At 43.0% G+C, this 23,282-nt stretch overlaps 1 protein-coding gene across 1 annotated transcript in view; it reads right to left on the bottom strand.

Moving 5' to 3' along the window:
* LOC308081567 (uncharacterized protein) overlaps positions 1 to 23,282 on the bottom strand; it is an 85,890-nt gene that overhangs the window by 20,349 nt on the left and 42,259 nt on the right. The window contains exons 5-13 of the mRNA XM_080457933.1: positions 17,249 to 17,530; positions 16,572 to 16,688; positions 16,418 to 16,483; positions 15,354 to 15,467; positions 6,324 to 6,635; positions 3,780 to 5,231; positions 3,628 to 3,693; positions 1,240 to 1,289; positions 910 to 959 (exon numbers count right to left, since the gene is read on the bottom strand). Coding sequence (XP_080314059.1) covers positions 910 to 959; positions 1,240 to 1,289; positions 3,628 to 3,693; positions 3,780 to 5,231; positions 6,324 to 6,635; positions 15,354 to 15,467; positions 16,418 to 16,483; positions 16,572 to 16,688; positions 17,249 to 17,530 — 2,509 coding nt within the window. The remainder of the gene's footprint in view (positions 1 to 909; positions 960 to 1,239; positions 1,290 to 3,627; positions 3,694 to 3,779; positions 5,232 to 6,323; positions 6,636 to 15,353; positions 15,468 to 16,417; positions 16,484 to 16,571; positions 16,689 to 17,248; positions 17,531 to 23,282) is intronic.

The raw sequence follows: 23,282 nt of genomic DNA on the forward strand, positions 1-23,282 counted from the left end.
AGGAGGAAGGTGATGGAGTTGGATAATCTTCCTCATTGAGAGACTCCTCTGTGTCTCCTTCCTCTTCCAGCATGACCGTGGCTGCAGAGTCGACGTCAGGGGCCGTGGCAATCTCCTCCTGTGGATTTAGGCTGTTATCAGCGGTTGTTTTCAGTACGCTGTCCTTTGTTTTTGTTTCCGAGTCTTCACTATCAGAGAGTTCATTTGTTATGGATGTTCCTCCACCATCCTTGGTAGGGGGGGGGGTGTGGCGCCCCCCTCCACTTTTCAGCTGCAGCGGTGGGGGGTGGTGTGGCAGCGTATTCATCTACACAGAGCCATTCACCTTCTTCAGCGGTAGCAGATAACAGAGCATTATCTGTTGTTATGGAAGCTTGTGCTCTGGCCTTGGCAGAGGTTGACGGAGACACAGGAACATTGTAGAAAACGTTTGACATAAACAATTTTGTTCCCAGCTTGTTCAATTTAAGGCCATCCGAACAAAAAAGGTGTCTTCTATCCCAAAATAATTTGAAATTGTCAATAAAATGTACAGATTTGTTGGTGCACGTAATTGAAAGCCATTTGCTCAGTGCAGACAGTCTACTGAAACGTTCATCGCCGCCTCTTGTAGGTGGTAGTGGGCCGCTGATGCACACGTTTACATCAAGTGAGCTGATTTTGCTGAATAAGGCCGTGAAATGCTGTTTTAGGATTTCTGACTGTTTGTCCTCTGTATCACATGTGCCAACGTGCAAAATCAGGGTTTTCACCGTCATGATGCCACATGTTCATGTACCATCACAGTGGTTGGTTGAATAGAAACATGTTAGTGGAAACAGGAAGACTCACCTGTGGTGAGTGATCACCTGATGTTCCTCAAAGACACAACTTCTACATCTATAGAGGAAGATGTTTAGGATAACTGACCTGTATTCATTGGTTGTGTGTTCTGTGTGCACGATGGGGGAAAAACTGGTCTGAAAGTCAAAAAGCAGGAAACAAACTATCAGTGACTTTCCTGATGTCTGTGTGATTATTCTGTAGAGGAGCTGGTTTTACTCACAATGTCCATGTTGGAATAATCAACCTCATCAGAGAGTCCACACACACACACACACACACACACACACACACACACACACACACACACACACACACACACACACACACACACACACACACACACACACACACACACACACACACACACACACACACACACACACACACACACACACACACACACACGTTACCAACCTGCAATGTCTCTGATGACATCGACACATGTGGCTGACTTGAGCCAACACCTGGAGGAAACATATAAAACGTAAAAAGTTAAATTGTACAGTACTGTATATACAACTGACAAGCTATCAGACTTAGGGACCATGTTCACACAAAGGGCTTTTCAGTGCCATGCATGTTTTGACACACTGGAGAGCTTCCCAGCGACCAAGCATTACTCTTCAACGCCGGCCAGTGTTTTTTAGCAGAGTGCCCTGGGTGCTTCAAACAGACAATAATTATAATCGTGTTCCATTGCAGATGGTCATATATACAGGCAGCGCTGCGTAGGAGTTTGTGTTCATTCACACATGACACTTGTCACATCGCACTCTCTCACACACTGTAAAATAGTTCCACTGGTTCTCAACCTTCTTCATTTCAAGGACCCCCTGTTTGATATGCTTTAGGCCATGGATCCCTATTTGATACTATTTTGATCTCTGGAACCCCAATCTACAGTACACTATAAGATCCTCAGTTGTGGTCTCCCTAAGGCGAGCACACCAATGTTATCCTCACTATTTATTTATGTCTTTATTAGGGCCCTATTGAAAAGATTATTATTCCCAATAATTTCGCATTTCTGGGGCCCTAAACGTATTCAAAAAGTTGCGCAACTTTGAACAAACATCACAAGTGGTGAAATATTATGTATTTCAATGGTCTAAAAAGGGCGTGGCCTAATGGATCAATAGCGCCCCCAACAAAATCTCAATGTGATTCCCCGACTTACAAAAAAGTCTCTTGGAACCATGACCTAAACCCAACAGGAAGTCAGCCATTTTGAATTTATAGTGGTGTTTTAGAAAATGTTCTGCCATTTTCAAGGGCTGTACTTTAACGAATTCCTCCTAGGAGAATGGTCAGAATCACCTCAAACTCCCTCAGTGTACACAAGAGACATTAACGATGCAAAGTTATCAAAAGCAGGGGTTTTCATAAAACGGCGTGACTGTCAAACTTCCTTGTTTCACCGCCAAACAGGAAGTGAAAATAGCCGATCCACAAGGTCAAGTTTTTATTTTTTTCTATGTAACTTTTGAGCAGATTGCCATGTAGACTTCAGGGTGGTGTCATTGGAATCAGATCAGAGTGCTTCTCGTTCATTGGTTTAACTTGGCTCCTTTTCTGATTGGTCGATATTTGTAAACACCTATATTTTGCCATAACTTTTGACCTGATTGTCGTAGCCACTTGTGAGTGGCCTCATTGGACTCAGTTTAGAGTCCTTGTTCTTAATTGGGGTTACTTAGCCCGGCCCCTCTTCTGATTGGTCAATATTTGATAGTTCCTATTTTTTGATATAACTTTTGAACGGTTTGTCGTACAGACGTGTGAGTCGCGTCACTTGATTTGATTGAGAGTCCTTGTCCTTCGTTGGAGCTACTTAAGCTCGCCCCTATTCTGATTGGTCAATATTTCATATCTTTGATGTTTTGCCGTAACTTTTGAACGGTTTGTCGTACAGAGTCATGAGTCAGCTCAGTGGACTCGGTTGAAAATCCTTGTCCTTCATTAGAGTTACTTAGCTCTGCTCCCTGTTCTGATTGGTTGATATTTGCCAATGGACGTGGACAGAGGTGCGAGGGCCCGGTCATCGCTGCTTGAAGCTTTAATTATTATTATCATTATTATTCCACCCGTTGTTTTACATGGGGAAATGCAATTTAGCTAGAATGGAGCCAGAATAAATCATAATAATTTTTAAAATGTTTGTAAGTTATTGCAGTTGAGTTTTAGGAAGTTTGTTTGCATCCATGTTTTGATGTCGGTCAGGCAGGAGGTGAGGGTGGAGTGGATGAAGGCAGTGATGGTTGTGGAGGGTACGTACACATGTACCCTCCATGTGTACTTTGTCACTGCTGACCGCTACAGTAAGTCATGTGGGAGTGTGTAGAGAGCCACATGTCTCCTCCAATTCACATTAAGTTGCCAGCTGCTTCTTTTCACCTGACAGTGAGGAGGATGTAGTGCATGCGATGGAACATGCTTCAAGTATGTCTCCCTGGTGAGCTAGAGCCCCAACCAATCTGTAGGAGTCGCTATAGTGCAGCGATAGAGATAACTCTCCCCACCCAGCTTACCACACACAAACATGGCCATTACTTGTTTGTTTGAGTGTCCAGCCAAGCTGTAGACACTGTGGAGGTTTGACACCCTGAGTCTCCATGGTGGTATAGAGGAAATTCACCCCTGCACCACCCAGACACCTTCCTAGAGGAGCATCTCCTCCTGATTGGTAGCTTGTCACCTGATGTAGAGGTATGTTCACATTCTAAATTACAGGGCAACTAGCCTACTTATCAACATAATAATGTGTAAAACACAGATAAACAAAATCTATTTCAACCTACTGACCAGTCTTTTGAGCTGATGCAATCCTCAGGTTCTCTAATTCAGTCTTCAGATCACATATCTGCTGAGCTGTAATGAAAGGTTGAAGATATATTTACATTTTGATAAACCATCATCATGTAGACAGACTGGGTTTTTAATGATCACCTTCTCACCAAGCTGTGTGTTTTTATTGTTCCATTCCTGATTCGTCTTCTTCAGCTCTTCATCTTTCTCCTCCAGTTGTATCCTAAACTCTCCCTCCATCTTTGTTTTCATGTTCATGATGTGAATTTGGAACCCAGGCAGGATGAACTTATTTATCTCTTTCTTGGCCTCTCTTATCAGCTCTTCATTTTTCTCCTCCAGTTGTATCCTAAACTCTCCCTCCATCTTTGTTTTCATGTTCATGATGTGAATTTGGAACCCAGGCAGGATGAACTTATTTATCCCTTTCTTGGCCTCTCTTATGCAGATCTCTCTCATTTTGTCGATGTCCTTCTCTAACATCTCCAACATCCTGGCTCTCTCTAACTCTTCTCTCTGTGTTGTCATCTCTCTGTCCTTCTCCTCCAGTTGTCTGTTAAACTCTCCCTGCATCTCTGTTTTTGACACCATGATATGGCTGAAGATCTCAGGCAGGACAACCTCCATCAGGTTCCTCTCTAGTTCTACTCTGGCTTCTCTTTCATAGATCTCGCTCCTCTCCTTTATGTCCTGTCTGTGTCTCTCCTCCATATCTCTCCTCTCGGTCTCTCTCTTTGCTTTGAACATCTCCAGCTTTCTCTCCATCTCCTCTCTTCTCTCAACTTCCCCTATCCGCTGTTGTTCTAGCTTTCTTTTCATCTCTTCATCCCTCTCCTCCCTCAGCTGTGTCTCCAGTTCACTCGTTCGTTGGTCAATCTGCCTGATGTCTCCCTCGTGCTCTTGGATGGATCCCTCTATCTTCTCAAACCTCTCCCTCATCTCCTTCTCCTCCATGTGCCTCCTCTCCTCACTGTCCCTCTGAATCTTAATCCTCATCTCAGTGACCTCTGCCTCTGCCTCCAGGTAGATCTTCGTGCTGTAGAAGATCCCTGGGTTTCCTGCCACCATGTCATCTATCTGCTCCAGCAGGTGTGAAACCTGACCATCATGGCTGCTGTCCTTAATGTTGAGGAGGTGACATCTGTTCCCACATTTATCTACAAGCTGCTGATGTTCCTGACTGGCTGCTTGGAGAAACTCCTCAACACTCTGCTCTCCCTTACTGTCTTCGTGGATGTAGATGACGATGCTGTGTCGCCAACAGCTCTCTCCTAACACCTCCTGCATCTTCTCTATCATCCCTCTCACCTCTTCTTCAGAAGTCTCTGCTGGTAGGACCAGGAGGAAGGCATGAGGACCAGGAGCAGACAGACTGACACAGAGCCCCACATCTTGCCTCATCTCCTCTGGAGAGCATCCAGAGAGGATTGGAGCATCCACCAGCACCAGCTGTCTCCCACAGACCTCCCCGTTTCTCCTCCTACTCCACTGCCTCAGTTCAGAGGAGCTGGCCTCAGCACCAAACTCCTCCCTGCCCAGGATGAGGTTTCCTGCTGCGCTCCTCCCAGCTCCACTCCTGCCCAGTAGCACCAGTCTCAGCTCTGAAACACAATACAAAGGAACAATGTATGAAACTGGAACATGACACAGTAGGCTACTGGGCTGGGTCCCTTTAGTTAAACCAATGATACTACAAAGTATTACGTGAAGGTTTAGTTTATTTAAGGTCATGGGAGTCACAATACTGTATCTAATTCAGCTAAAGTTGGAGATAAGAGGTATGAACCATAAAACATCTGTAGACAGTTGCCACGGTCTCTTAACCCTATAGATCAAGATTATATATTATTATTGACAATGTTTAAACCTTTAGCATGACACTTGAATTCAGACAAAATCTTATCAACATTGACACATTGCAAAGATAAGTTTGTGTCATTTAATGATGTTTTGAGAATAACGTCCCTTCTGGAGTCTATAAGCAGACTCACCGTGGTGGTTCAAACCAAATGTTCATGTGTTCATAAAACAGCAACCTTAGATTCTTACTTCTGTGGAATATTTAAGTGTGGCAATGATCTATAGAGGTATACAGCCTTGGAACCGAAAAACATACAGTTGAGTCCAAGTTTTGCTATGATAGAATGCATACATAAATATGCAGAAAACACTGTTTTGAATTCTCCCTGACAACCGACCAATAAAACCCACAGCATATCCATCCACTGCAGTCAACTGACTGTCCCCTCGGGCTATAGGATCTAAACTACACTGGTAAATGGGATCCAAAAACTCACAGCAGGCACTTGCCCACAACAAAGAAAGCATCTACTCGTATTTCAATTATTATAAAGTCTAAGTAAAATAATTAAGGCCCGAACTAAGGACATACAATGTATCCCTCCCCCCAGCTGACGAACTTGACAGTAGTGTGATAGAAAATAAATGACATTTTCTACACACATCTCTGACCAAAAGCTTTTGAAGCTACACATGCAGTCTCATTTTGGTCTTTGTTATAAAGTGGACTCCACACCTCAAAATCATTAAGTTAATATATCTGGGTGGCACTACCAAGTAAAACGTCGGAAACACAGAGAGAGAGAGAGAGAGAGAGAGAGAGAGAGAGAGAGAGAGAGAGAGAGACAGAGAGAGAGAGAGAGAGAGAGAGAGAGAGAGAGAGAGAGTATCACCTGAGGTTAACTTCAGCAGTTCACTAAGGTGAGGGTCCAGTTGATGAAGGATGTCAATCATTTTTAAACACGCCTTATTTCCCTTTTTGAACACCATGTCGATGAGTTGCCGTGCTTTGTCTGCTCTGACTCTTTCAGCTTTGACTGACTCCATTTCTTCAGGAGTGATAACTGTCTTCTCCAGAAGTCCGTCCAGTAGAGAATGCAGGATGGGCTCTGTGACTCTTTGAATAAACTCTCTCCTCGCACATTTCAGCTTCTTCTCTGCTGGTTTGTCTTCCTGGGTCTTTATCTCTGTCTGACTTGGTTGAGCTGTGGAAACACATTGAAGACAAGATGGAGGATTACATCCATTATACATACACAATGTATGTGATAATCAATGTATTGCAAGAAATTTCATCTATAACACATCACAATATCTGTAACTGAAGAAGAACAAATACCCATAAAACGGCAAAAATACTATTGAATTCAGTACAATGGACCACAATGTAAACGCAAGCCTCTGGGTCCTTTTGTGATATTCTTTTAGCATAACCATTGACTGTACTACTTGTACTGTTAACAAACTTGTTAACAAAGTATTACATCAATAATCAATAAATACATTCGTTTATAAAATAATCTGGAATTATGCATTTATTCCGAAAACAAGATTTCCATTACTAAAATCTCAGGAAAAATGTATAAAGCTGGAAATATTAAAGTGCTAAGCATGAAAGAAAAAGGTTTTATGTAAAGCTGGACAGTGCTTTCTTAATAATAAAATATTGATATTTGCTGACAGTGTAACAATACGCTATTATCATATTAATTAATTAATAAGCATACACAATTCCATTATGATTTGAGTTTTTAGCATATTTTAAGGTCAAGCCATTAAGTCACTGTTATGGCTGGTGTGTGTGACCCAAGCACACAGCAAAGAGGAGACGTAGGTTAGGTGAAGCCTGTGGGCGTAGTTACTGAAAAGTCTTTTTTTTGGGTGGAAAGTGGAGTTGGTGTAGGTTGGTGGCTCTGCAGGTTGGCACAACTCAGCTCGGGGTACGTATGAGTAGACAGGTGAAGCTCTGGTGAGGAGTGATGTGCAGACTGGGCTTTTGTAGAGGAAGCAGTTGATTGTAGAATGGAAGACATGTATGGAGATTGGTGAGGGAGAGCAGGTGCACTGAGTTGAGCCGTGGAGTAGTCAGTGAGGGGGGAGGGGGCACGCAGCGCTTGAATGTGAAGGTAAGGAGGAGCGAGCCGTAACAGTCGGATCATCATAATTAGAGGAAGCATCATGATGACCAAATGTGACTGAGTACAATGATATATGCCGCAAGTAAATGAGATAAGCACTTTATATTTGAAATCTGAACGTTTATGTAGATGTACGGGCTGTTAATGAATAAAGTGCAAACACCAGGTTGCAGTTACGAGCTAACGAGGCTATCAAGCCTAGCTAGAAGCTACACCGTTGTTTTGTCCACATCTTCAGTGGAATACTTCCATACAAACGAACGCCGAGCGGCTCACAATAAAAAGCAGCTACCAATATTTTCAAGCAACTTTACAGAAAACGAGGTCGCTTATAATAAGCATACATAGCAACACTAGTTGGTGACGTGTGGGTGGTGCTGTGGAAACACACGGTCGCAGCGGCGAAACAAGCCTTTCTTTGCATTTTTTCAGACAAACAAACACGTCTACACTAGTGTGTGTGTCATCTACATAGTGTAGCGGATTACCCTTTAAATTCACATTTGTTTGGGGTGCCAGCCGGCTTTTCAACCGACAAATATTTTAGAGTGAACACCTTACAGAGAACCCACCACAAGGATACATATTTTATCAGCCATGCAACCTGCATGTACAACATGAACCCATCATTTCCACACCAACCCGTTTTCAGTCACAATTGGTCGCAGAGGAATAGACTCAATTCAACACCATATATTTCTAAACAGTTCACATTAAAGAAAATAACACGCAGTCCTTGTTTAAATCAAAAAGTACCTTTTTAGGATTTTATTCATTCCTCAGTTCATATAGTTCAGTTCCACTTCCAAGCAAAAAATACCCACAGTTAATTAGCACTCTTCTAAAAAAATCCCAAAATAAAGGAAACAGATCCACGCCCAAAATAAACAAAATAACCCCACTTCAAACTCCTCCATCCTCGGCGCTCCGCCTGTTAATAGACTCCAAAGAAAGTTTAAACTCCAGCAACCAGGCTCCCCTTTACCTTCGGTACCATGGCGTGGAATTCCGGATTAATGGCCGGGTCCGGATCCGCCGTTGCTGTCGCCTCACCGATGTCCAGTTGTTGTTTGTTTGTTTCGTTTTCGCGGATCCAACGGGTGTCCTCCCGACGCGGACTGTAACACGCGCGGCGCACGGACGCTAGAGAGCCACTATAAACATATGGCTATAACAACACAAAACCGAACGGTCGTAGCCTCTTCGGTTGCGAGACGCTACACAAACAAACACAGACAGTGACAGAGCCAGCGGGGTGATTTCTTGGAGTGCACTTCAAAGGGAGTGGGGTGGAGAGCGTGCGGAGACAGAAGGAAGGTGATAGGCTGACCGGTTTTGTGAATGGGAGTGGAACTAGTGAATGACCGCCACATTCCCCCCCCCGGTTAGAAAAACTGCACACATGCAGGGAAATGTCTTAGGTTCATCTCTTCTTTAGAGATCTCTTCTTTTTAACCCCACTCTCGGGTAAGGGACTGGAGAATCCTAAGAACTCTTCCTCGTCACTCTCCTCGTTGAAGATATCCAACACGGGTTGGCGTTCCAGTTCGTCCAACTCCTGTGCTGATGGGTAACAAGGTTTAAGTCTTGAGACGTGGACTACCTTCCGATCCTCACCCGTCTCCTCCAGTACCACATCAACGTTAACCGGCCCCACCTGAGAGATCACTCTATATGGTCCAAGCCATTTGGGTGCCAACTTTGCCGTGAATGACTTCTCTGCTTTAGAGTACGGATGAGAGCATAGCCAAATTCTATCATTGTCCTTCACAAGCAGGTCGTTTTTGCTGGATGCAACCTTTCTGTATGTGTTCCTGTACAAAGACCTGGAGCTCTTTCAGTTCGGTCACATTCTTGTAAGCCGGACAGTCGGGAGAAGGAGTCCAGGGTTGCAGCATCACATCCAGAGGGCTTCTGAGGGTCCTGCCCAGGTTCAATTCAGCTGGGGTGACCCCAGTCGTTTCATGAACGGCCAAATTCAAGGCAAAACGGAAATCAGGAAGGTGCTTGTCCCACTGTTTATGGTTGGTTTTGACATAGGATGTAATCATAGGTTTAAGGGTGCGGTTAACTCTTTCTGTGAGATTGGTCTGGGGATGATATGCTGTCGTCATCTTCTGCCGCAGGTTCCATTTGGCACAGGTTTCCTTGAAGAATGCAGAGACAAACTGAGACCCCTGGTCCGAATGGATATAATGGGGAACCCCCCACCTTGTGAGGATTTCCTCCGTGAGGACTTTGGAGACTGTTTCCGCTGCAGCCTTTCTCAGTGGGTATAGCTCCACCTAACGAGTGAAGTAGTCCACAAACACTATGAGGTAGACATAGCCTCTAGAACTCCGCGGAAACGGGCCCATGAAATCCACTCCAATCATCTCCCACGGACTCTCAACCACCGTCTGCTGCAGTTTCCCCGCTACCTTGCGACTTTCAGGTTTGTACTTCTGACAAGTCTCACAGTTCTGAACATAGGTTTTCACCTCCAAACTCAATCCCGGCCAGTATACCAATGTATGCATCCGCTTGTAGGTCTTGTACCTTCACAAATGACCTGAGATTGAATCATCATGGAACATCTGAAGAAGAGGTTGCCGGAGACAGCCAGGTATGTATACCTGATAGACCGTTTTATGGGGGAGCTGCACGACCCTGTAGACTTTATCCTCCAGGATGGTGAACTTGATGGAGTCATTCATAGTGAGCACCCCCTCCTCCATGATGGAATTGTAGATCTTCTGTATCTCCGGGTCCCCTTGTTGAGCTTTCCAGATCTCCTCAACAGATATGGGAAGTTCATTGCGAGGTTCTCCCTTCACTGAAATCATGGTGGCAAACTCTGTTGGCTCATCAGAAGAGGTGTCACTGGGTGCTCTGGACAAGGCATCAGGTACTGTATTACACTTCCCCTTCCGATACTCCACGGTAAAGGTGAACTCCTGTAGGCGAAGAACCCACCGAGTGAGGCGTGTACTGGGCTTCTGTGACTTGAACATCCAGACCAAAGAAGAGTGATCGGTCACTACTGTAAAGGATAATATATTCCAGATTCCAGTACCGCCATTTCTCCAATGCCCATACAACAGCCAAACACTCTTTTTCGGTGGCAGAGTAATTCCTTTCAGCCTTATTCAGGATTCCTCCCATAAGCCAAGACCTCTTCAGAACCTAACCCAGTTTGTTGGACCAACACAGCCCCGAGGCCGACATCACTGGCATCCGTATACACCACAAAGGGTAGATTGAAGTTGGGATGTCCCAGGATGGGTGGGGAAACCAGGTGATTCTACAGGGTGTCAAAGGAACGTTGGCATTCAGGTGTCCACCAGAATTTGACTCCTTTCAATTTAAGGTTGTTTAAAGGATCCGCAACCTCAGAAAAGTTCTGCACAAAACGGTGATACCATCCGGACATGCCAAGAAACTGCTGTACGGCCTTCAGGTTTGTTGGCACAGGGAAGTCCTCCACAGCCTTCACCTTCTCAGAGTCCACTTGAATTCCAGCTGCTGAGACCATGTGGCCCAAGAAATGCAGAGATGTCTGGAAGAACTTGCTCTTCTTCATGTTTACGGCAGATCTTAATTTATCCAGAACAGCCTGGATGTCTGAGAAATGCTGTTCCCATGACGCAGAGTAAATGATAATGTCGTCTAAATAGACGAAACAAATGCTTCCCCTCAGTTTTCCCAAAGTCATCTCCATTAGTCGTTGGAATGTAGCTGGAGCGTTCTTGAGTCCAAATGGCATGACTTTGAATTGGAAGAGTCCAAGGGGAGAGACAAAAGCGGTCTTGTCAATACTGTCCTGGTCCATCCGGCATTGCCAGTAGCCATTATTCAAGTCGATGCTTGAAAAGATCACTGATCCGGCTAGGGAGTCCAGGATTTCTTGAATAGTGGGTAACGGATAAGCATCAGTGTAGGTTACGGCATTGAGTTTCATGTAATTGACACAGAACCTTGGTTTTCTGTCTTTCCTAGGGATGAGGACTACTGGGGAAGACCATGCTGAGGATGAGGGCTCAATGATATCCATCTCCAACATTTCCTCAATTAGCTCCTTCATCACCTGAAGTTTTGCTGGGGATAGCCAATAGGGTCTCTGCTTTATTGGCACACCTTGTATGAAGAGGATTGTGTGTGTGAGCACACCAGTACAGCCCAAGCAAGAAGTACACACATCAGCGTTCTCCTGTAGCTGATCAAAGAGACAGCTCTTTCCTACGGCATCCATCTGGGCTCCCTCAATGGCCTTCTGTAAGAGCGCTGCATCCAGAATAGCCTCAGTAGATGTAGCTGAACCTCGAGGGTTGATGGCAGAGAAGAAGCAGGGTTGGCCCTTTCATCCCCACTCCGCAGGAGTGTCTGTGTCCTTCTCAAAGCAGTACTTCTTACTGTCCGTTTTAGACGTGAACCAGTACTGGTTTGTCCTTATCTCAAGCTGCAAGCCTTGAAAATTTAAGAATTTCTTAAATGAGAACATAGAGGCAAACAAAAGCCACCCACAAAAACTGTGGGAGGCACTAAAACAATTAGGCTGCAACGGAAAAATTCAGACTAAATCTACAAACATTTGCATTATTTCAAGTGGCTCGCTCACTACCGACAAGCAATTGGTAGCGGACTGTTTTAACAGTTTCTTCACCACAGTTGCAACCCAGTTGGTAAGCAAACTCCCTCAGCATTCAGGTCTGTATGGCCCCGACCACATTCAAGCTCACTATGAGAAACTAGGGGCTAAAAAAGATTCCTTCTTTTTCAAACCTGTATTGACTGATGATGTGCAAAACAAACTCCTCACCCTACAGCCAAACAAGGCCACCGGCCTTGACAACATCCCCACCAGATTCCTCAGAGACGCAGCGGTCTCCATTGCTCCCATAGTAGCCCACATTACAAACTTATCCATTAGTCAGTGTCACGTCCCACAAGAATTCAAGTTGGCAAGAGTAATCCCTCTATTTAAAAAAGGAAGCAAACTAGATCCTGGCAACTATAGGCCTGTTTCCATCCTTTGTTCCATCTCAAAGGTTATAGAGCGATCAATCCAAGAACAAATCAACAGCTACCTCAGCGAGCGTAAACTGTTGTTTGAATTCCAATCAGGCTTCAGAACATCCCACTCCACTGACACATGCCTACTATATTTGACCGACTACATCAAACGTGAGGTAGACTCGGGCAAATACTGTGGCATGGTCATGCTGGACCTCCAAAAGGCGTTTGACACTGTAAACCACGCAATTCTACTTGATAAGCTGAGGGCGATTGGTTTTGATTGCACATCACAAAATTGGATGAGATCTTACTTGGAGGGTAGAGAACAAGTGGTTGACATCAACGGAACCATGTCCTCATCCCTCCCGGTGAGCTGCGGGGTTCCTCAAGGCAGCATTCTAGGGCCGTTACTGTTCCTTCTATACATTAACGACATGAATGCTGCCTGTAACTGCAAACTGTTCCTGTTCGCTGATGACTCGGCACTCCTGATCTCGGGTGAGGACAAGTTGCAAGTTGAGGAAGCTCTCAGCTCTGAACTCTCAAAAATCCGTACCTGGCTTACCGATAACAAACTGTCTCTACACCTTGGGAAAACTGAATCCATCCTATTTGGGACAAAACATTCCCTCAGTAAAATGAAGGTAAATGACTTCAAGGTCAAATTCGATGACACAATCATCACTAGCAAAGAAGAGATTACCTATTTGGGATGTATTCTGGACAAATACCTGTCAGGTGAAAGCATGGCAACAAAGGTGGTCAAAGGAGTAAACCAGAGAACCAGATTTATGGGCAGAGTTTCCTCTTTTGTCAACCCTCAGGCCCTCAGGACCCTCTCAGGGGCCCTGATTCAGCCCCTTTTTGACTATGCTAGCTCCTCTTGGTACTCCAACACCTCAGTGTCACTGCAGACTAAGCTTCAAACCTCCCAAAACAAACTGATCCGACTACTTCTCGGACTGGGGCCCATGACCCACCTCTCTCCCATTCACTTTGCCAGCCTAGGCTGGCTCAGGGTGGAAGACAGGGTTAAACAACTAAAAATGGGTCTGGTCTTCAAAATTGTAAATGCAGATTTGCCCGATATGCCCCCTATACCCGCATATCTGTATAAATACCTCGAAAAAGTTAGTGACACCCACAGCCACGAAACTAGAGGGAGCGTAAACAACAATCTGGTACCACCCACCCATAAAACAAACATGGGCAAATTCTCCTTCTATAGCACAGCCACCAAGGAATGGAATAGTCTAACCCCATCCCTCAAAAAATGCAGTTCGCTGGGCTCATTCAAAACAGCCCTAAAAACCCATCTTTCTGGAGGCCGAAAGAGGAGCTAGTACCAGTTTCCCTGTAGACAGACGACCCCCCCCTCCTCTTTTTTGTACATATTTTGTATTTCCTCATGCTTTTTTTGTATATAATTTTTTATTTTTCCATGCTTCCCCCCCCCCTTCTTTTTGTACATATATTTTTAAATGCTTTTTTTGTACATAGTGGTACTTTTTCTGTATTATCTGTATTTTCATGTTGATTTTTGAACTGTTTGGTTGCTACTATATATGTCTATGAAATTAACTCAAGGACCCCAACGGAAACAAGTCCGCAAGGACTTTTTTGGCCGGACCTTTTAGACAAAAGCATTATAAATGTAACTGTGTTGTTTTACATTCTTTTGCCTAATAAAAATTTCAATCAATCAATCAAAGCCGATGATGCACATGAAATCCAAACCCAAGACAATAGGGCAAGCTAGGGCTTCTGAGGACAACACCACCACAGGTAAGGTGCAAGTATGACCCTGTAAGGTGAGTGCCAATTGCTGCCACCCTAGAGGCCATCTCCCTCCCCCATCTGCCAAGTAGAGGGGATTTCCTGACCAAGGAATCAGATTTGCATGTTCAGGCTTGACAACATGCCACATTTCCTCATTTAGAAGGGTATTCTCTCCTCCAGTTCATCCATATAGTCTTCCGACAGGAAGGCAAAAAGGAACTTTTTCTCAAATTCCTTCCAGGTACGCGTTTCCAGCCTCATGACATCCCACCAATCTCTTGCCGTTCCATGAAGGACACTCCTCATAGTGGCAAGAATCTCCTCCTCGGTTAGTGGGTTTAGGGACAAATTGTCATGACACTAGTGAATGAACGTGACGTGAAAATAAAACTCAGGGGGCGGACCGCCACAATAGTCAATCTATATACCATTTTAAAGGTACGGGCCTTGTGATTAAAATGATGCAAACCATTCCGAGATAGCATCAAAATCAACGCCAAAGTCCGACATACACAAAACGGTTTCATGAAAATAGCAGATCTACAAGCTCACAACGCGCCGCACTGCGACGCCTTGTGAGCTTGTAGTTCGGCTATTTTGGATTTCTGCACAGTGAAACATTACTGTAAAAATTTATTAATAAACAAGGATACTGTAGCAACATTAATGAAACGCTGCTACTTATGGGCGGTACTCTGGTGCGTGAAACTGGAGAACAATGCCTAGCCAGGCCAATCAAAACCTCTATGCAAATGCTGGACATGAATGTTCAACCCCCAAAATACACACAGAAAATCTCTTACAGAGGCATGTTCACAATCTAATTGTAACCATTTAATGACTATAAAACGGCTTTCTGATAGAATACAAACCTTCTTCAACATTCGAACTGCGTTAATATGAAAAACAAATCGTATTTAATTCGCGATGTTCTAGTCCTTCTAGTCTGGCGACATGGGGAAGGTTTCACCAGTAGCGGTCACAAATGTTTAAAGAGTAACATTGACTCACTGTGTGGAGGTGTGTCCATAGTTCTGTCTGTCTCCCTCAGTGGAAGAGTGGAGTCTGTGTTCTGGTCATCCTCTATAACATCAGTGATCTGGTCATCCTCTTCAACATCAGATTCTATTGACAATAGAGTCAAAGGAAGGGAATACAGGACAAGTAGATGACCTTCACCGTACTTTTGATAAATAAATGTTGATTATTAACATCCAGGATGATTTATTTTCTCCCACTTTAGTTGTTATGCCAATTACAAATTTCCTCTACACATGTGTACTGAATTAATACACAATGTGTACTTAATTACTACACCATGTGTATTTAATTATACAAATGTGTACTTACTACACATGTATAGAGTCCCTGTCACTGCTGACCGCTACAGTAAGTCATGTAGGAGTGTGTAGACAACCGTCTCCTCTGATTCACATGAAGTCAGCAGCTGCATGGTTTCACTGACAGTGAGGAGTTTCAAAGAGAGGATGTAATGCATTATGGAGGAACTATTCCTTCCAGTATGTCTCCCTACTGAACTGACACCCAACCCAACCTGTGATCACTCTCCATGAGGCCCTGACATCCTCCATTAAAGGACCTGAATCACTGGTTTCTTTAAAACTGGCCTGAAAAAGCATCTATCAAAAGCTACAAAGGGAGTTAGATATTAATTCCCATTGAAATGAGGGGTCAGACACTGCCACCGTTTTATATCTTTTTCTCCTCTGTAAATATAGCTATTTGTATTTGTTGATGACATGTATTAATGTGTTAATATTCTATGCTCTGTTGATGAATTGAATACATAGAGTAGGACCACAACGTAAGCAAGTCCCTAGGACGTCTTTGTGTTATCCTTTTATCCAAAATGTTTTACTGTATACCACTGTGCTGTTTACATGTCTTGATTAATAATGTATTCAATCAATCAATGTATAATTCTTTGAGCTGTTAGCTGTGTTTTTATGTAGTGGAGCTTCTCAATTTAATATTTTCACATGTATCTACAGTGCATCTAAGTGACAAATAAAGTGAATCTGAATGTGACTAATGTGTAAAACACAGATACTGACCAGGCTTTAGAGCTGATGCATTCCTCAGGGTCTCTAATTCAGTCTTCAGATCACATATCTGCTGAGCTGTAATGACAGGATGAAGATAGATTTACATGTTTATAAACATCATCATCATCTAGACAGACTGAGTTTTTAATGATCCTCTTCTCACCAAGCTGTATGTATTCATTTTCCCATTCCCGCCTCCTCCTCCTCAGTGCTTCACGGCTGCTCTGGAGTTCTCTCTCTGTGTCCATCATGTGTTGGTTCAGAACAGCCAGTTTTCTCTCTTTGTCAACAACAGGTACACGTTACGTGTAAGTTTTGACCAGAGCCATAACAAACATCTAGTGAAACTTTAAGTACATGTTTAATGTGTGTCGATGATTCTGTTCCGTCTTTATCCACCTCTCAATCAATTGCATCAATTTCAATGTATTAACTTATGTATGACATATTCACTGTACACAGAGGTGGGTAGAGTTAGAGTAGACAAAAACTGTGCACAAGTAAAAGTTGTGTTACTTTAAAATAATGACTCAGGTAGAAGTAAAAGTAGTCATCCAATTAATTGAGTAAGAAAATAGTTACTGAAAATACTACTCAAGTACTGAGTTACTTCATACATCTGATTTGTTTAAATAATCAGAATGCAATAAGCACCTCAATGGTCATTATTGGTTATGTATACAATAAATAAGGATACAACAGCAGTGACAACACAGAAATGTGTGTGGGGAGGAATGAGTTGGCATAACGACTAAATTGGGGAGAAAAAAGCGGTAAAAAATAATTGTCTACTATTAAAAAGAAAAAAGTGAGTATGAAAAGTGGAAAGTAGAATCTCACCAGAATGACTTTGATCACTGATGACATCATCCCACTCTTTCTTCATCTTCTTCAGCACTTCATCTTTCTGCTTCACTTGTCTGTCTTTTTCTGTCAGGAGTTTATTACTTTCCTTGAGTAGTTGGTCTTTCTCTTCTAGTTTCTTGTCTCTCTCTGTCAGTCTCTGGCTAATCTCCTTCAGTTCCCTCTCTCTTTGCTTCAGCTGAACTGTGAGCTTCTCTCCTTGGTTGTCTTTCTCTCCTAGTTGTCTCTCTTTCTGTCTCATGTCATCCAGGTGTCTTCCTGAAATAAACAAACAAACAAATAAATAATCATTGCCTCTGCCATGTTTTTACCCTTGTGTCTGTGTGTGAACAGAATAATGTCATAATGTAATGTGGGGAATCACCAACTTTTGGATAAGAGTCACATGTCATAGGGTAGAAATGATGGGATGTAATTTGTGTTTTCAATCATATGTGAGTTTTTTTTTTTTCAAACTTCTTCCAACAGCCAGGAAAGTGTCTGATTAACTTTAACTTAAAAGGATAACACGAAAAGTCTTGGGGACTTGTTTCCATTGTGGTCCTATGTATTCAAATTCATCAACATAGTATAGAAAATAACACCAAAATACAATATCATCAACAAATATAAAACACTATATGTACTATTATATCGTAACTGTGACTAAGCACACGGGTGTGCAATAATCCTTTTTACTCAATGAACTTCAGCATGATACAACCACAACAATCAGCTGGTAGCATGCAACTGCTTGAAACAACATCGCATCCGGGGTACTAGTCTACGACAACCCTCAGCCCCCAGACAGTGTGTGAATGCCCCCTGCTGGACTCGCTGCTTTCCCAAGTTAGCAGTAGTAATAGTAAACTTCACTATATCACATGTACAGAGTAGAAAAAAGGGGGGGAAAGGGGGGGTATAGGCAGTGAATGCCATCACCTTTCTATGCGAGAAGAAACAACCAACAGCATTTTTCAGTAGGTGCCACATTTCTTTATGTAAACAACTTCACAGTATCTTCTATATACAACAGTTTAGGTAGAAACAGTGGGTTTGTGCACAATAGTACTTTAATATTATTGCGTTAAAGTATTGGATGTTCAAAAGGAGCCGTGGATTTCACAGTCCCAACTGGGGACAGTGGAGGGACGGGACTTCATTCATCACTTTATCATGTTTGGCAAGTAGTCTTAACAGACAACGCACGTGTAGTCGCATATCTTTATTTATGTAATGCATAATGCCAAAAAAGAACAATGGAAACGAGCCTTTGGGCTTTCTTGTGTTTTTATCCATTTGAATTAATTTTCAATAAAGTGCTCAATCAATCGATGAATCATGTTTCAGGTTTTCGTTTCATAGGATATATTTTTTTAAAGAGTCAAAGAGGGCTAGAATTTCATAATTTACTTGTAGTAAATTACAACTATGTATCTCCACAGTGATTTTCTTCCACACTGCATTGTTCTGACTATATGACACTTTTTAGTTTGTTCAACTGGACAAGCTGTTAAAGGGACTATGAGATGGCCCAAAAATACCATTTATAATACTGTACGTCACGTGGTCTCTCTGAAAACAGTCTGAAAACAGTCGCCCATCACAGATTGATTGGCATTTGCTCTCAGTTCGCCTGAACTGAGAGCGACCTCAACATAATTTGTCTTTTATTTGTAAATCTGTGTAAATAAAATATGTATATATACCCCCCAAATCTCTTAGTTACACCAACAATGTTCATGTGAAGTAGTTTGTTTATGCTTATTTATTGAAATGATAAAAATCGCGATTTCGTGCTGGATGTCCAGAGGGGGAGTGAGCATGAATTCTGACCGAGTTCAGGGCATGTCAGAGCGGGGACACAGAGGCTAGCTGACCGCGAAGAAATTGTCATGGAGATTATAATACACTCACTGTGGGACTTCCGCAGCGTGTTTCTAAACAAACTATTAATTTCAGCCATAAATAGATTTCAGTCAGACAACTCTTGGATTGGATTAGAATATATATTTATTGAGCAAGCTTGAGCATGGATATAGAAAGCATAAGGAAGCATAGTTTGGCGTCAGGACTCTGAATCCATTCACTCCCTGTAAGAATAACATTTTAATAAATGTTACATGCCAAATAGCATTTACAGGGAATGAATAAAGACCCCCACGGGGATCTAGAAACAGAACCTACAGGTGGATGCCGGGGAGGTGGTGGGATGAGACTATTCATGGTCAGCAGCATACGTAGGCAAGCAAGGGCAGCAGATCCGGCAGGATCTCGGCAGCAGAGCAGCAGCAGCGTCGCACGTCAGAGCAGCAGAAGAGCGCAACCAGACTGAACAGGTAGGCAGAGCATTACTTGTAACCCACCGACCAGGAGAAGAGTGCATGTGACTTAGTCACCTGATCGGTTAGCCCAATCCCTTGAGTTGCCTGGCCTGAACTAGCTCCGTAAACTGCGCCTCATCAAGTAGTTTTGATCAAGTCAGCATTGATTTTTATAGACAGGGCAAATACTTCATGTGCCCGCCCCCTAGCCCTGGTCCAGAGCGTCAGTGAGTTCTCTCCAACACCCTGCCAGGCGGGCTGCTCTGCTCATAGACCCCAAAATTCCATTGCCGTGCAAGGTCTCCGTCTTTAGTAAAAATAAACAAAACTATTTCTCTATTCACCGAAACAAAGGCTGTTTGTGTTGTTGAAAGTCTATTCTCCAGGGTGGGAAGCCTCTCAGCACCCCACCTTCTCTGTATAATACACTTTATGGGCAGAAAATAAAATGGAAATTATTGTATTTACTCCACTGCGCCCTCTACAGATCTGGTCAATGGTCACATATATTGACCAGATCTGTAGAGGTCACAGTGGAGTAAATAAAATAATTTCCGTCTTTCGGACATATTTTATATTCTGCCCAAAAAGAACGTGAAAAAAGTAATACAGTAGGTGGCCAGTGACTTTGGCCATTTTCCTTCCACACTTCCAGCACGGAGTGCGTGACCCAAGATGATGTTGGTTTGAATCCAGCACACAACACCAATGGTTTTGATAATGTGGATTGTGGAAGTTAATACTGTCCAATAATATGCGTCTCACTTGACTAGCAAAATAGCGCCACCTATTGCTTATTTCATGAACTATCTCCCAAGAATCACATTTTATTAGTGGATGGAAACGGGCAAAAATTTGAATTTTCCTATCGACTTTCTGAAAATTTGTTTCATATTTTCGAACGTTTTATGGAAAGCCAGTTATTGTCAACAGTGTGATAACGCCCCACGCTGTTTAAACTCAAAGAAATACAGTACTGTGGCATTACTATAGCCTGGTAAACGCCCTTCCCTCCGGAAATCTCATTTGCATTTGATTTCAGAAAGGAGTCTGGTCTACTGCAGGCCTGTATGGGCAATTTGGGAGCTGGGCTGGATTAGTACAGTTGACTGACAACCCCTTCAGAAGTTCAGCCAATCATCAGTTTGTTCCCCTTCAGCCAATCAGCAGCTCATTTTCCAAACCACCAATCAATATGACGCAAGGGGACTTTAGAAAGGGCCATGCCGAAAATAGGTTGCTTTATTCGGATACATACGTGTCACTGCCCGCCCCTGCCGGTTCTCTGAATTTTTATAATTAAATAGGCTCTGTCATGATTAATTGACCACATATATGAAGTTAAACAACTAAATTCTATCCAACGATATTTTAAAAGTAAATTCCGTGCCTCAAAAAATAAGTTTGAGAGCGTTTTAAAGTTTTAAAACCGAAACCAAAAACACTGGACAGAAAACAATGGCCGCCCGTCCCATTTTTGTCGGCTGCACTCGGTTCCATTTGGTTTCACTCGAACTCGCCACCTGATTGGCCGACCTTCGCTGTCAATCACGGAACATTGAGCGAGGACCGCTGATAGTACAGGACAGTTCATGTTATATGAACTGTGGAGAAACGCCCAGACAGGCCTGTAGGCCAGACTCACTGCTGAAATCAAATACAAATGAGATTTCCGGAGGGAGGGGATTACCAGGCTAGCATTGCTACAGATGGGAGTAACCACGGTACAATGAAGATATTCCCAATAATAATCCAGTACTTTGACTGGAAGAAAGGTAAGAAAGGTGGTGTACAAACAACATTGATTGAGGTCAAAGACACACCTAATGAGACCGCAGACATCATCGCACATGACATTACTTGAATGAATCATTGAGAAAAAACTATTTGTCTGAAATATGTATTGTATTTACTGGTGACAATTGCAACCCAAATTGCGGAGGAATCAGACCTGCTGAAGGGGGGAAGAATGTGTTTGTAAATTTGAAAAAGAGGTTGCTGCAGAACAAGACTCTGGTCGGTGTGGGTTACCCAGCACACATTGAATGTAGAGTTATTCCATGCCTCCAACGCCTGTGATATTATTATGATTATAATTACGTGTGTATTTACTGCTTATTTAGGATTATACCAGTGTGGTAGGCCGACATATAAAGGCATGGGAAAATACATACATATATGAAGGTTAATACTGCCTGTTTGGAGTCATTAACTGTAGGGTCTCATATTGTGGGTCCTTTCACAGAGTTTTGGTAGGTCGTAAATTCCTTAGGTTCACCTTATCTCAAGGAGGAAGGATAGAGAGGGAGCTTAAATGACCTGGTCTATGTTTTGGGGGATGAGAGGAGGAGAAAGTCACATGACATGGTAGGTGGTGGCATCTCTTTGTCTCCCTGAGGAAACTTGGGGAGAGAATTCAGTTTCTTGGAGTCCCTCAACAGATCAGTAGTGAGTAGAAAAGCACTTGATACACGAAGATTAATGGTCATATATGCTGATATGTTTATTGTTTGTGTGAAGATTCATGTCGGTAATATTGTATTATTGTTTCTGTGTTTCAATCTTTCTGTAGGTTTAAAACCTGTCTGACCTGACTGCCAGACCTGGCTAGACTTTGTTAGTAGAATGTGAGCCTACTGGCAAGGTTGTAGTTGACTGAGATAGTAGTTAACTGGCCGCTTAGTAGCACGATTGGCTGCTGGGTGTGTTAATGTATGTTTGTATTTTGTGTTAGTGAATAAAAAAACATCAAAGACACAGGTTTGAGTAGGTCTGAGTATTATCTACTTTACACCGATTCAGGGACTCCGGCCTTTTGCGAGGGCCATAGCCGACCAGTCGCACAAGTAGTGTGCTTCGGGTTGGATATTCGTACAGTTTTAAACTATTGTCTGCCTTTTCATTAAGGCATATAGGTGGTCGAAGTAGTTTACAATTCGTACAGTTTTAGACCACTGACCTAACTATTGCGCTCTTAAAGGTGAGGCTAGTGGGAGTTGAAGTGGTTTGAAATTCGCACAGTTTTGAACTACTATCGGCCTTTTAATTAAGACCTATAGGTGATTGTAGTAGTTTAGACAAATGGTAACCTGATAGTCTCTGAATGGAGTCAGAGACCCTTTGGAGCAGGTTACGTTTATAACCGTGTTAAATAATAATTTATCACAGCTATAAACAACTTGTTGCTCTGGATTATGGGACCAGGGCAATAAGAAGCGTTAGGCCACTTTTGAAGGTAGTCAGAAGTTGTAAAGAGATACACGCGTACAGTTTAAACTACTGACTACTGACTACTATTGTCTCTTAAAGGTGGGGCTAGTGGGAGTTTGAAGTAGTTTAGACTAATTGTAACTTGATAGTCTCTGAATGGAGTCAGAGACCTTTTGGAGCAGGTTACGCTTATAACCGTGTTAAATAATAATTTATCACGGCTATAAACAGCTTGTTGCTCTGGGTTATTGGACCAGGGCAATAAGAACGAAGTTAGGCCACTTTTGAAGGTAGTCAGAAGTAGATAGACAAGGCGGCGGAGATCACCGTCGGAGCAGAGGACAAAGGGAGGTTAACTGGCTAGCATAGCTACCGTAGCACAGCAAAGTGTGGCACGGAGCTAAAGCTAACTAGCTAAGCCAACACGGTTAGCCTCGGGGGTTGCAAGCTAACTGTGATGCTGGGTAGGCTAGTTTAACATCATGGGTTTCAATGTT

Source organism: Gymnoscopelus braueri (assembly GCF_963280865.1).
Source record: "Gymnoscopelus braueri genome assembly, contig: SCAFFOLD_247, whole genome shotgun sequence".
Classification (NCBI taxonomy): domain Eukaryota; kingdom Metazoa; phylum Chordata; class Actinopteri; order Myctophiformes; family Myctophidae; genus Gymnoscopelus; species Gymnoscopelus braueri.